General features: G+C 54.3%; 1 protein-coding gene across 1 annotated transcript in view; it reads left to right on the plus strand.

Annotated features, from left to right (window-relative positions):
• The window catches only part of GPR137B (G protein-coupled receptor 137B), a 42,959-nt gene that overhangs the window by 15,436 nt on the left and 12,789 nt on the right, over window positions 1–14,734 (plus strand). The window contains exons 2-4 of the mRNA XM_054575501.1: window positions 3,311–3,360; window positions 11,579–11,801; window positions 13,739–13,888. Of these exons, the coding sequence (XP_054431476.1) occupies window positions 3,311–3,360; window positions 11,579–11,801; window positions 13,739–13,888 (423 nt within the window). The remainder of the gene's footprint in view (window positions 1–3,310; window positions 3,361–11,578; window positions 11,802–13,738; window positions 13,889–14,734) is intronic.

The raw sequence follows: 14,734 nt of genomic DNA on the forward strand, positions 1-14,734 counted from the left end.
ATTGAACGATTATTGACTCAGATTGTTCCTTTACCAGGGATGACTGTCCTCCTCTGGGCGGGCAGGGATGTAATGGTGGTTTGAATTTGAGTTTTGCGGGGTTCCTCATCTTTTATTGCACAAGTCATTCTATGGGATGGGGCTCTGGGTCCTTTTCGGGGTCCCTGACCCCGTAGATCCCTCATGCTTGATCAGAGCTCACATTCACTGGGCTAAACATCCAGCATCATTTTAAAGTTGTTGCTTCTCATTTGTTGTGGTTATTTTATTCTTTTTGTCATTGTCACTACTGTTAAGGCTGCAGGGAGCCTTCCATCTGTGCTTAGTGCCACAAGGCAGTGTTTCCCAATCTCTGTTCCCTGGAACATTCGCTACTGGGAAGACCTGAAGTGGCCTGATCAGTTTGGAAACTGCTGCAGCCCTGTGTTTCGCTTGAAGGTTTACAATGTATGAGCCTTTCAGAGGCTCTGGGAATCACTGCCAGGAAGAAAAGCTGTTTAGCCACACAGCTATCCATGGGCTTGATCGCGACACTTATCTCCAGTAACATTTAAAATTCCCAGCTTGTGGGCACACTGTGGGAAGCCCTGCTTCCCAATAATCTCTTACAAGTGGACTTGTGGAGGCAAAGTGTCTGATTGCTTACAGGGCTGGAGTGCTGGACTGAGTATTGGATGGTCCTGGCTGGAACCGCCGCCCTTCGCTGTGTTCTGGGAGGGTGTTCTGGGGTGCGGGCTGCCCGCAGAGCTCACCCCACGGCACCTGACTTTGTTCGTCTTTGACCCACTACCTAATCAGCGGATGGAGCTGCAGGGGCTGGGGCGGTGGGAAGTCAAGCAGCGTCTTGTTTTGTTTACGAAGGAGGACGGTGTGGCAGGGGCTGCACTTCCAGTTGGGAGTGTCACCTCCGTTCGCAGCTCCTGGCTGCCTGGGTACGTCATTCTGCGGGTCCCAGGTCCCAAAGACCCAGCCTGGCCAACTGGTGGGAGTGAGCTGGGGCCGAGTAGCCTTGAGTTGACCCCGATCCACCCACACTCCCTCTCACGCTGACCTCCGGTGACCAGGGGCTGCCTGTGCCAGCTGGGGCAGCGTGTGGCCCAGAAGGGCTGACGTCACCACCACCAGGCTGAGCCTGCAACCTACAGGTCAGCTCCGTGAGCTCCCTCGTGCCGAGGCTGGAGCCTCCTGGTTGGCATCTGTTGTCGCGTCCTCTGTCCACGTCTTGCCCCTCTGCTGCGACTGTGAGCCCATGGAAGGCAGGCTGGGTCCTAGTTTTCTTTGGTTCCTGACAGCACTTTGCACAGAGCTGAGTCCGTGGCGGAGGATGCCGTGGGTGGTGGCAGGGCTGCTGGGATAGGCTGTGGCATGAGAGTAAACGGTGACTCGCAGGGAAGTGACCTGTCTAAGTGAGTCCCCCTAAGCATGGCAGGATATTTCCTTGACATGGTCAAACACTTTTTAAAATACTGTAGCTTCTTCTCACTTTGACGTCTGTGAAGACATCTCCTTGTTATTCAAAGCGATAGCCCTGAGCACTGATCAACACGAGAGCACATTTCTGAGCACTTGTTCTGAGGTGCACAAAGCGGCGTTAGATTTGTAACAGCACCTTAGGAGAGTCACGGTTCTCTGCTCCTCGTTCCTGAGAGACGTGGAAGGTGACGTGAGTGGCCCGAGCCCCAAGGGAGGCTGTCAGACAAAGCTGACTCACGACTCCCGTAAATTAAGGGCCCCGTACTCGTGCCACGCATTTGTGTTTCTAGGCATTTTCACTTAGTCACAGAGGCACCCCTGCCTCCTACCTGCTTCACAAAAGGATTTAGGACAGAGGTAAAACTCATGTCTGAGTTTGGGATGCTCCCCTGGGAAGCTCTGAAAATGATTTTTTTGAAGGGGGCAGTAGATTTGCTCATTGTGAAGTCTGTAGGAAGCTGTGGTCCCCCCACCCCAGGCAGTGATTCTGCGGGTCAGGGTCCCCGCTGGGCACACCGACCGGAAGTGAGGGCGCATGGCTGTGTGCAGGTGGGGCTGCCCAGGCGCCTCGAGCTCTTCCTCCGTCTTCAGCCCCATCCTGCCTCCTTTGGTGTCGTCTCGTACAGTGTGTTCTGGGAACTGGCCTGTGGAGTCAGGCGGAGGGTCCCTACCCCTCGTGACCCCTGCACCAGCAGAGCTGGCTGGTCACTGGGGATCCACTGGGTGATTTCTGGGGTTACTCTCCAGTGTCCCTGGAGGAAGCTGATTTCTCACAGCTTCCTCCTCAGACAAAGGGGCAACAACATCTGACCCCGTGTACCCCAGGGTCCCACAGTGGCTGTCCCCTCCACTGCTCCCACCAGAGCCAGGCTTCTGCTCCCTGCCCTGTTTTTCATTGTCCTTCACTCCCTACAACTCGGGTAATTGCATCCCAGGCAGCATCTTTCTCCCCTTCGGTATTTGCAGGCTGAGTGGATCCTGAAAAGTTTTAAGGCAGCTGAGCGGAGCGGAGGGCCCATGGCTGGGGGTCTGTGTGGGGTCAAGGACCAGCTGAGGACATGTTTAGGAGCTCCACACAGAAGGCTTTGCTAGAAGATTCTCACCAGACTTTCTCTGAGAAAGTGTCCCCTTCTCTGTCCTTCCAAACCTCTCTCTCCTCCCCGCAGTGGCCCCTCCTACAGGACCCAGGGTGGCAAATGCCTGAGCATATGCCCTGCCGCTCCACCCCGGCCTCGCCCCCAACCCTCAGTCGGCCCCCCACCCCGCGACCGCTGGGCAGACCAGCCCCGTTGGCTGGGGCCAGAGCCAACACCTGCCTTTGGTCCCCTCTCCACCGTCTCAAGGCTCCGCCAGGTGGGCGCTGTGCCTGTGGGCACGGTCAGGGTTGTGCAAGCTGCTGAAGATCTGGAAGACTTCCAACACCCACCATTTCTCCTGCAGACAACGTCCAGTTTGACACATCTGTGGTCCACAGGCAGTTGCCATGTGCTGCAAAGCTGGGGAGCTGGACCCTCATGGTCAAACTGCATTCATATGGTGCTAGGGAACCCCGAATAGCGTGGGAGGGTATGGGGTTTATCTCCAGGAGAAGAATGGGCTCACATACAAACCTTAAAGTCAGAGAAGACCAGTGACACCTTTACTTTTATTTTTTTAACATTTTAACCATTTAACTACCTTTATTTTAAAATTGTATGCACAGCCTAAAAAGCATTTAGCTTAGTAACTTCCTCATCCAGCCCATGGGCAGAGCGGGAGGGAAGTTCTGAGAGTGAGGTCAGTGCCTTGGGGTCAGCCTGCTGCCTCCCCAACCCGCTCTGTGTTTCTGTCATTGCAGGTGATTTTCAAAGCCAAGTCAAAATATTCTCCAGAATTACTCAAATACCGGTAAGTACTGGGGTGTTTTCCTGAGAAAGCAGGTGAAAGGCTCACATGCGAGCCGCCCCCACAGGGGACAGGCGGCAGGACTTCCTGGGTCTCGCAGCACCTGAGAAAGTCCACCTGGGATAGGAACGTGAGCTGGGGCCTTCGGAACCCGGGAGGAAGGGACAGGGGAGGAACCCAAAGCCCGTGGCGGCCCGAGCCTGTCGGAGGCACTGGGAGCGCAGGCTTCCGCGGGGGGCCTTGCATCCCTCCTGTCCCCTCCCTGTTCCTCCTAACCCTCCAATGGTGCAGCTTTGGTGGGGCCTGCCCTCTGCCCTTCCCCTGCTGGTGGGGCCCCGCCTGCAGCCACCACCTGCCCGTGGGCTCTGTTCTCCGGAGCTGCAGGGCCTGGGTACAGCTGCTGTGACCCCGGCAGACCCGGCAAATGCAGTTTTGACCATTAAGCACTCAGCTGGGCACCCCGTGGCAGGGGCGTAGGCCGGGTCCTGGGGGCGGGTGGTAAAGACTGACAGTAAAGACGTCCTAAACGGTGGGAAAACTCGCAGGATCAGGCCAAGTGCCAGCGGCGACGTGTTGGGCATGTGGGCGTCTGAGCTGTGGCCTCTGGGACTGTGGGAATCACGGGAATGGGGTGGAGGAAATGAGGCCTGTGCTGGGATGAACAGGAGGGGCCCGCGGTCGAGAAGGGAAGGCCTGTGTCACGTGTGTGCGCAGAGCACTGTGTATGGAGAGGGCCGCGGCTCCTCCCAAGTGTGCAGAGCGCTCCGTGACCCCCGGCTGAGAACCGGGGGCCCAGAGAAGTCAGACTTGGGCAGAGGGGAAGGGAGGCCGGGTGTCTGGGGACACAAGGTGAGTGCAGCACAAAGGACCTCAACTGATGTCCCTGCCTGAGAGGCCTGCACACTGAGGGCAAACATTTAAGGAAAGGCGACTTTAGCCACTTACCTCCTTGAATCAAAATGAAAATTTCGTTATTTTATTACTTTAAAAACATGCGAAAATGTATACATGTTTTATTTTATTTAAATACAAGGTCTGTCCAGGAGGCATCCAGCCATGTACTGTGAAAAATGGAGACACTTATCGAAGAAGATATAATATACAAGAAACATTGTATGTAGGACAGTGACACACGGTCTCTCCAAGTAGGCACAGTGGCCCTCGCACAGGTCTCCCCGTCGCCATCAGCTGTCCCGTCTTGTCCTGACTCTCATTGACAGTCTGAAATCTCTCTTTCAAAGGTGATTTTAGTTTTGGGAAAAGCCGGAAGTTGCAGGGCACGAAATCTGAGTTGTAGGGGGGCTGAGTCACCTGGGTAATTTGATGTTTTGCCAAAACACTCTGCATGAGACATGATGTATGAGTACACGTGTTGTCATGACGAAGCTGCCAATCACCACTCGCCCATAGCTGTGGCCTCCTGAATCATCCAAATAGTTTCCACAGAGGAATGTTCAAGCTTAATGCAAAATTTGACGCAGATTTGTTGCTCTACTTGCTCAGCCATTTTAAATGCAACGGCCACACAGTGCGCATGCTGACTCAATGATCTTTGCTGCCCTGACTGACTAGTACAGTGAAATTGTCATTGTTCACGCATGGGCGTTCCAGTCCACTCTCCTTGGCCGCCAGGTTACATCAATGTTGTACAAAGCGTCCTCGTTATATTAATAATGGCTGGACTTTTCCCGGACAAGTCTCAAATATATCTTAAATTTATAAAGACTTTTTAGTTAAAATTCTGAAGATGTATATTTTATGTCCCATTTTACATGCAAAGAAACTGAAGTTCAGAGAGTGACAGACCCGCGTTGTTGTTCTCCCATCTCCACGTGCCCCGTCACTGCTTTTCGGGTGGTTCGGTTCACGTGTCTCCCACACTGCTTGGCTGGTGGTGCTGGTCCCAGCGCGGGAGTTTAAAGGGTCCAGGTAGACAGTCCTCCCATCTCTGATAAGTTGCCTTTCCTCTGCACCTGTAATCTCACACCCCCCACCAAGTGCAGGTGCCTCGGTGCGGGGGGGGGGGCTGGGAGCAGAGACGGAGGGAAGGGTGGGTTGGGGGTGAATATTCTGATTGGATCGCAGAGCCAGCCTTGTTTTGAACGCTTGGTTGAGGTTGGGGTAATGAGGTGTGGGGGCTTCCAGAAGAAAACTGGAAGCTCAGGTCCGAAAGAAGGATTTTAAACACTTTCTACCTTTGCCCTTGGGGGCTGGGGTCTTTCAGGCGAGGAGTGCGCCGGGCAGGTGGAGAGACAGGCTCCGCAGGGGTGTGGTGGCTTTGACGGGAGGGGCTCACAGAGTGGAGGGGAAATGAAATTGGAGTCCGGTGTTGGAGTGAGGTGCGGGGGCCCTGAGGTGGGCGTCTGGAAGCCAGGAGGCTGGGGTCTCAGTGGGAGAAGGCTGTTACCTCAGATCTGACTGTGCCGTTGCTGTCACCGGATGTAAAGAAATCCTGGGAGTCCACGCGAGCCTGCAGGCCCCTAGTCTCCTCTGTCGCCCCGTTTCTCTCAGGCAGGTGCCACTGCAGCACTTCAGGCCCTGGTTTGTCTCCTGAGGGTCTTTGACACATCGGCTTCTAAATGGATCACAAGCCCTGAGTCTTGGGCTGGCGGAGACTCCCGCCCCACGCTGCTCCCGTGGCCCTTCTGTGTTTCTGAGGAGGATTTACAGTCGGCCCCACCCACTTTCTCCCACAGCTGCTGGCTCCAGTGTTGGGGAGGTGCTGCCCATTCGGTTCGGTTTTTCTCCTTCTTGGTCTGTGTTTTTGAATCTTTGTCTTAAGGAATATGAACACTGAGCATGGGTGTGGTGAGAGTACTTTGATTTTAAAAATTTTCAGCTGTTTTTCCTCCATATTTTTTTTTTAAATAAAAAGTATAATAACAAGCCAGGCTTTGCTTTTCCCCTTTTGAAAGAAATCGAAGGAATTCATTAATACCATCTCCTTACGTTAGGAGGTGGTGAAACGCTGTCACACTGACCCAAGGGGGGGGCGCGTGGGGGCGCGTGGGGGCGGCCCGAGGACTCGCCTCAGCTCTGCGCCTGCTGACCCGTCAGAAGCTGATTCTTCCAGCCTCACAAGCTAGGCAGTCATCCCAGGTGCTGGGCCCCAGTGATTTTCTTATCCTTTGGTCTTTCCTGTCATCGTGGGCTGTTTGTTCTGACCCTGCAGTTTGGATTGAAGTGAAGTCAATTTTAGGCAACGTACAAAATATTGTTCCTGTGGAAACAGCCCCCTGCAGTATGGCCTGTTCGTATCCTCCTTAAATCTCTCCACCCTCCAAATCTTGCCCTGCCTTCTGGAGCCACAGGCTAAGGGGGAAGCGTAACATTTTATAAGATACTATTTTCATTATGAAAAAATAGAAAAAATTACAAAGCAGAAAAAGGAGCTGCGCATTTACGCAGGTGGAAAGAGGAAGACGCGTCTACGGACCCCTCCCCCCAGCGTGAGCCCCTCGGACCCTAAGGGAACGGAGAGGCCTGCTTCTCTGTAGGTTCTCCCAGCGTACGGTTTCCAGGACAGAGCTGGTGTTCTACCCGTTTCTGAGTTTCACTTCCTCACTTTTCCTGGTAACGTCCGGCCGTAAGTACTCTTTCCAGGTTGCTTCTGTGGGACGAGAGCAGGCTCTCCTTTAGCAGGTGTCCTACAGGCTCCGAGAGGCGGATGTGCTCCGTGTCCCGGGGCAGGAAGGTGTTAGGTAGGAAGACTGGCTTGTGTAGACGGGGAGGTGGGAACACCAGGGCAGGCTTGGGGACCGTGAGGAGACTGGTTTTATAACCTCACTGTGCGTCCACAGGCTGATCTGGCTCTGGACCGCAGGGGTGGGCGGGTGACAGTTAGGACACTGTCACGTTACTTCTGGTGAGAAGGCACGAGGCCCGGCTGGGGTGGCGAGGACGGGAGAGCGGAGGAGTCGGGGCGAGGGAGTGAGGAGCCTGTGCAGTGTGATCAACAACTAAAGGTGTGTGTGTGACGGTGGGAGAGTGTGTGAGTGTGTGTGAGAGTGTTTGAATGCGTGTTTTTGTGCGATTGTATTAGTGTGTATGTATGACTGTGACAGTGCATGGGAGTGCGTTAGCATGTTTGTGTGTGAGCATGTGTGTTTGAATGTAAGTTTGTGTGCACGAGTGTGTGTTAGTGTGTATGTTTGAGACCGTGAGAGTGTGACTGTATGAGGGTGCGTGTGTGCATGGACGTCTGAGTGACAGAGCATGTGTGCCTGTGATCAAAGAAGCCCTCTGCCGTCTGAAGCGTTAACGCTGGAAATGATTTACGGTGGAATGGTGGTTACTCAGAGAACGGCAGGGGGGCCATTAGGGGCGAAGCGTGGACCGAGGTGGCCCCTGTGGCAGGCTGGTTGGAACGCGGATCTGGATGAAGGACAGAGGCGGTGGCCCGAGATGGCCGAGCAGAAGCTGTCACTGAAGGAAGAGGGTGTGGAGGAGAGAGCCCAGGACGTTATTGTCATTTGGGGGAAGGAAGGTGAAGAGGCAGCAGGGGCTCCCCACCCCGAGGTTGTGTGGGAGGGGTGCTCGGGGAGGCTGGGGAGAGAGGGCCCCAAGGTCACACCTTCGAGTTAGCGAGTTGGTCGTGGGGCCTGAGAGAATGGGGTCGGCAGCAGACCAACAACCCCTGTGAGGAAGTCATTTTCTAGAACTTGCTGTTGACAACAGGAGGGGCTCTGTGGGGTGAGGACAGAGAAACACAGGACCCCAATCCTCAGGCAGCTCTCAGGCCATATCCCTGGCAGCCATCCGGAAAGGCCAAGTGTCCGGAGGTCACTTCCTCCAGGAGCTGGGCCTCCAAGCTGGTGGGACTGTGCCTCATCCCTCACAGAGACCTGGCAGATAATAACAAAACCATGGAAGCGAGGGCTCTCAAGGAAGCAGGTGGCAGATTTTCTGAGATCCCACAGACCGGCCTTTGCTTCTCTCTGTCCACTTCCCCACCTGCGAAGAAGGCTGAGAAGAGAGGCTGACCACAGTGATTCCGCGAGCCACACGCTGGGCCAGCAACCTGCGCACTCTCTCCCGGCCCTCCCGGCTGCCGGCACAGAGCCCTGGCTTCTGTCTGTCTGGACAGGAGGAAGCATAAGCTTGGCCCTGTGAGGGGCCTGGGTGCCACTCGAAGTTCGGGCTTCCCAGGCTCTGACCTACCCTCTTCCCTACGCCCTGCATCGGGCCATGGGGGAGATTTCAGGAGGAGAGGAAACACTCCCGCGTGGGATGGACAGCGTTCCACGTGGCAAGGATCCTGATCTTAGCAACGGGGAAATGTGAATCGGTGTCCAGGGCCTGACGATGAGGGCCGTGTGCTGAGCCCCCGCCCTGGGCCCGGCCTGACGTTTTGGTGCTGGGGACACAGTGGGGGACGGGGGTGCCCTCCTTGAGCTCAGTCTCCTCGGGGAGATGGTGGCACCCAGAATGGAGCGCTGTGTGGGTGTGCACTCTGTGATGGGGACCGCGGTGGGCAGTGCAGGGGGCCGGCTGGGAGGGCCTGGGGGTGGCATGTGCACTCCACACACAGGGACCAGCAGGGACCGTGACAGTCAGTGAGAGTGAGGTGGGTTAGAAGGGCCTTGACCAGTGATCACATCCTATGAAACAACCTGACTTTAGTAACTATTTCATATTTATTTTTGCAACAAAATTTGTTGGCTGCTTGAAAAGCTTTCAGTGCATAACTACACGTGACGTAGCATCCATAAGTTGGCAAAGCCTGGCCCAGCCCCACTCCTGCGGGACCACTGCAGGAGGGGGTCCCTTGGAGCGGGGCGGGGGGGCGGTGGTGGCTCGGAGCCCCTGGGCCCTCCTGCATTGCTCTGACCTCCTTTAGTGGCTTCACCTGCCCAGGTCCCACCAGCCACGCTCCCTTCTCAGCTTGGGGCCATCGCCTCTGGACTGGAGTCCCATCATTCCATCTCACTCCACGGTCCCTCTGCTTACCCACCTGTGGGTGCCCAGCTGTGCCAGCTTCTCTCCCACCCCGCCTGCCCCTGCAGGCTGTCCAGCCCCAGCAGGGCTGCGGAGGGAGGAGCCTCCGTCCTCTGCTCCACCTTGAAAGATGCAGCTGCTCAGGTTCAGGTTGTTTCTCCCAGAAGGGCCAGGCTCATGGTGGCTGCAGGACAGGAAAGTGGTCTGGCATTGTGGTTCTGGTTCAGGTTCACATCTCCCCCTGGGCTCACACATGTCTATGGAGCTCCTTCCGGCACAGGGGGGACCCAGGGCTGAAGGAACGTCACCTTCCTCTCCCTGGAGCCACAAACCTAGATGGGGGGGCGTGTGGGTCAGACCATCTGTGTGCTTTGGAGGCAGCTGGGACTAGGCTGTGACATTAAAGCACAGGGACCTGGGAGGCAGAGGCAGAGACATGATGGAGTGTCTGTGCATGTGTGTGCATGTGTGTCTGCACATGTGTGCCCGTAAGAGGTACAGGCTTCTTGGAAGAAGTGATATTTGAGCTACAATCTGAAAGATGAGGAATAAGACCAGCAACATTCCTTTGATAGAATGTGGGCTCTGAAAAATTAGGAGGGACTCTGCCAGTGGACAGTACGTTACTATCGTGTTCTAGTTAGCTGGGCGCGTGGGGGTTGGTCACACGGTCCTGCCACCTGTGGCAGGAAATAAAACTGCTGCACCTCTGTCTCTTCTCTGTCTCTCTCTCTCTTTCTATCCCTTTCCCTGTGTCTGCCCCCCACCTTCCAAACACATGGCTCCTGTCAGTGGGATGGTGTCTGAGCAGGACTCGAATCCAGGCCTTCATGTCCTGGTCTGTGATGGCTTTGAAAATACCGTCACTGTCTGCCTTCAAAACCACTTCTAGCTGATGGTCTTCTGCTTTTGGACTTGTGAACATTCAGCTGAAACCAGCCTGGTTTTGAGTCCAGGAAGTCTGTCCCTTGTTTGTGCATCTGTTGACCGATGTCTACCCAAAGGAAGTACGACGTGGACAGGCCGTGGACTGCGGTGTTAGCAGATCGGGGACATCGCCACACAGACCTTACACGGGTCACTTAGGAAGTGTGTGTGGCTCTGAGAAGCTACATGTTCACAGTGGCCAGTGACCAGGACAGCAGGCTGAGGGAGGCCCCGTCCCACAGAGTCCTCCCAACCACCTGAGGTGGAGAAATAAACTGTACCAGACACGATTTGCCTGTCAGGAAAAGGGGGTGGCGATTCTCTTTAGTGAAGACTGCCCCGAGCTCCTCTCTCAAGTGGATTTTATTGAGGAGATTTGTGCAGGGGTATATAGCATAGGTGCATAGCTCATTAATCAGTGTCAGAGGGCCACAGTTAATGGAAAACAGATACTGTTTACAGATAACAATAGAGGGAGTGCAGAGATCAGCCTTAGGTTCGGGTCTGTTAGACACACTGACGCCAGATGGTCATTAAGGCATTGCTCAGGGGCTCAGGAATTCACTCCCCTGCCTTGAGGTTAAATACCTGGTTTTTCATTATCAGGGCTGTGTCAAGCAGAGCAAGCTTCAGTGGATACAATGCATTCTTTAGGCTGGATTTCCCACAGGAACCCTCGGTGTTAGCATCAGATCATGCCTGCCTCCAGCATTCCTGGCTTTCCAGTCTACACTTATAGTCAGGGCCTGGCTTGTGCAGGGCTATCGTTCCTAATACGGCAGTATCCACCCTGGGCAAGGTGCTTTGAGGGTTCCTGGGTACAAGTGAGTGTCCCTCCGACTCCCACTTCATCAGTGACATTTTTGGGTTGAAACCCTTTATAAACATGACCTCAGTCTTCAAATACAATGTGCAGGGCAGGTGTTATTTAGTGTGTTTTGGGTTGTTGACACCAAGGCTCATACAGGCTGACTTTGCCCAGGTCCCCAGGGCGCAGGGTGGTGGCCAGCTCACTGCAACCAGCCCTGCTGCCAAGCCAGCCCTCTGGGCTCTGGACGCGTGTTTGTGCACAGTGAGCGAGTGTTCCCATCCCGGACAACCCTCGGTCTGCCCAGCGACAGGAAGTGAGGCTCTGAGAGCCACCATGCCTTTCTGAGCGCACAATTTGTATCTAGTCTCCAATTTGAGTCCTGGACTGGCCACCTCCTAAGCCCACCTGTGAAGTGTTTGTTAATGTTGGTGGGTTTCTCTTATAGCGGTTCACAAAAAAAAGCAACTGTTTTCTTCTAGATGGACCCAGACCGTGCAGCCGGCGTGCGTGTCCTGGCACCATAAACATCTCCCTCATTCCTTGCAGGTTGCCCCTCTACCTGGCCTCACTCCTCATCAGCCTCGTGTTCCTGTTGGTGAACCTCACCTGCGCCGTGCTGGTGAAGACGGGCCGCTGGGAGAGGAAGGCCATCGTCTCCGTGCGCGTGGCCATCAATGACACCCTCTTCGTGCTGTGTGCCGTCTCGCTCTCCGTCTGCCTGTACAAAATCTCTAAGATGTCCTTGGCCAACATTTACTTGGAGTCCAAGGTAAGGTGGAAGTGTGGCCAAGAGCCCTCCATTCAGCTTGTTCTAAAAATAGTTTCCTGGTTTGCAGACAGACTCAACAAACACCTTTCCCAGCTGACCTGCAAATGATCAGCCACACCGAGGCGGCCAGAACCCAGCAGCCCGAGGATCACTGAACTTTATGTGCAAAAAGTGTTCCGTCCCGGTGGCTCAGTGCATCGGAGGGTGTGGAGATATTTCCTGGTTTATAGACAGGATATTCAACCACCATTTTAAAGGATGAGTGGGGAGATTGTGCTAAAAATGCTACTAGAAACACATATCAGTGTTCACTGTGCTCCAGGTGCTTTTCTAAGCACGTGATGTGTGTGACCTCACGGCCGTGGGAGTCCCTCTTCTCTCCGCTTGATGGGTAAGGGAACTGAAGCACACAGGTCACTAGGCCACACCAGGTGCGCAGCTACGGAGCCTGGCGTCAGCCTGGCAGTCTGGCTGCAGGTCTGCCCCTCCACCCCCAGGCCACCCTGCTGTGGAGACTCCAGTCCAGGCTCCCCAAGACTGGAGGGGCCCATGAGGGTCTCTGTAGCCATGGGAACTGCCCCTGGAGTGCAGCACACCTTTTCTGTCATTGACTCTTTGGGGATGGAGCCAGGCAAACCCCTGTACCCCAGGTGCTGTTCTTGCCTTTCCCAGGGATGGAAAGGGGCTGACAGGCCTCCTGGGCTGGGTGTCCAGCACCCCGACCAGCCTATTCTCTGCTCTGCCTCTGTCGAGAAGCCTAGCCGAGGGTGGAGGGCGGGGAGCGGATGCCAGGTGCTCGCGGACTGCAGCACCCCTGCCCCGCGTTGCTTGGTCTCTGGCTTGGTTCTCACATGTGGAGAAACGCTGAGTGGTCTCCAGTGCCTCTTCCCCTGGGATCCCGTGGCCGCGTGTCCTGGGCCGTACCCTGGTCTGCCTCCCCTGAACGTGGCCCATCTGTCTGTGGGGCAGCTCTGTCTCCCTCAGCACTGTTTCTTCAGTGACTGATGGGTTCAAATCTGTGCCTCTAACTTCAAAATACAAAGCCTTAATCAGAGCCCCCTGTGAACTGGCTGAACTCTTTCAAAATCCTGAAAATTAGTGTAGCAGACTAGTTTTTCATCTATAAATTTGATATTTTAAACTTGATATTTCTTAACTTTCTCTGTTATTTATATTGTTGCCCAAGTAGAGGCTATCCAAGGCCTTTAAAAACAGAAGTGTGGGTTTAAGAGGAAGGTTAAGTTTTAAATGGTCTGATACCATTGGGGTATCTCCCACAGCAAACAAGCTAACAAATGGTTGCTGGCAGAATTAAATTACTTGGATTGAGTTAGTGACTTCCAAATGCAAAACTCAGATATGAGTTTCAGTTTTTTTTAACTGTGTCTAGCTGGGGGTCCTCTGACTGACTTTGGAAATTGACAGCTTCATAGTCGGGGTCCCAGTCACTGGTCACTACCTGCTCCAAGCCCAGAGCCCACCGGGGCCCCATCCTACAGCCTGGCAGATGCTGGGTGTTGAGGACGCGCTCCCTGCCTGGAGCTGCTGACATCTGCTTGGCTCTCGCCAGGCCACCATCCCCCGGAGCGTGTTTGGTTGTCCCCAGACCAGAGGCAGGTGCTGGGCTCAAAGGCTCTTCTTGGAGCTGGTGGTGGCCCTTGGAGATTTCACAAAAAAGCCTTCTGACTGTCTTGTTCTTACAAGCCCAGGCCTCAGGGAAATGGCCCACATTTGTAGCCTGTTAAAGGAACATCCAAATCAAAGCCCTGGCTTTAAAGCATCTCCGTGAAGACACTGCAATTTCAGGAGGGCTGCACGGTGTGGGGTCTGAGGCCTGAGGGGAGGGTCCTGACGGGGGGCAGGCGCAGGGTGTTCTGGGAGGAGGCCGGTGCCCACACCTACAGCGGGCGTGTCCCTCACAGCTCCCACTTTTCCAGGGCTCCTCCGTGTGTCAGGTGACCGCTGTCGGTGTGACCGTCATCTTGCTGTACACCTCCCGGGCCTGCTACAACCTGTTCACCTTGTCCTTTTCTCAGAGCACGAATGTCCACTCCTTTGATTACGACTGGTACAATGTGTCAGACCAGGTCAGTGGGTGCTGTAAGGTATCACCAGGGTGGTTTGGTCCCTCTTTGCTTTGTGGCACCCAAGGTGGCAGAGAGTTTGAAGCTCTTTGCTTTTGCTGTTAAATAGCTGGGCCACTGTGAGAGCCACTCACGTATGTGGGGTCTGCCTCCTGGTCTGTCAAATGGGATTGTAGCCCCTGGTGCGCCAGCGCACGTAATCTGCGAAACCAGGACGGACGGATGGACACACACACACACACACACACACACCCCCACACACACCCCCCACCCCCCCTCCTTTCTCCTTTTCACTTCCTGGGGGCTCTTGTCAAGAAGCCTTAAAATTTTTAAGTGCTTCCATATACATGTAAATGGTCTTACTAAAGGGTGAAATTTATACAGGTAAAACAGATTATATTTAGGTTTCAGAAAGTACATGAAACTAGGAAGTTACAAGAATCTTTTTTGATAGAGCGGGAACACCAACGGCATTTGAAGACATCTAGAGGAAAGGGCGAGGATGTGAAAGTGCTAGAAAAGCTCATTTTACCTGTGGTCTCAATGGGATACTCCCTCCCTTCCTAATATATTCAGAAAGGTCATAAATTATAAAGTAAATGATCAAAGGTAGTGAAATGTTAACTGGCATTTTCAGGTTCACAAAAGCTCAGAAAAAAAGGAATGATAATGAGCTGGCATTCTCTCAGTTGACAAATACTGATTCCGGTCTCTGGCCTCAGACAGAGTGCTGGGGACACGGAAGTGAGCTGACTCCCTCCCTGTAGGACATTGATGTCCCCGAGGGAAAGAAACCAGAGATGCCATTTTAATGAGGAAATAGAACTTCCAGAAGAGAGTCTATTGGGT

The sequence above is a fragment of the Pteronotus mesoamericanus genome, unplaced genomic scaffold (assembly GCF_021234165.1).
Source record: "Pteronotus mesoamericanus isolate MK-2021 breed Mesoamerican mustached bat unplaced genomic scaffold, CSHL_Meso_final contig_303, whole genome shotgun sequence".
Taxonomy (NCBI): domain Eukaryota; kingdom Metazoa; phylum Chordata; class Mammalia; order Chiroptera; family Mormoopidae; genus Pteronotus; species Pteronotus mesoamericanus.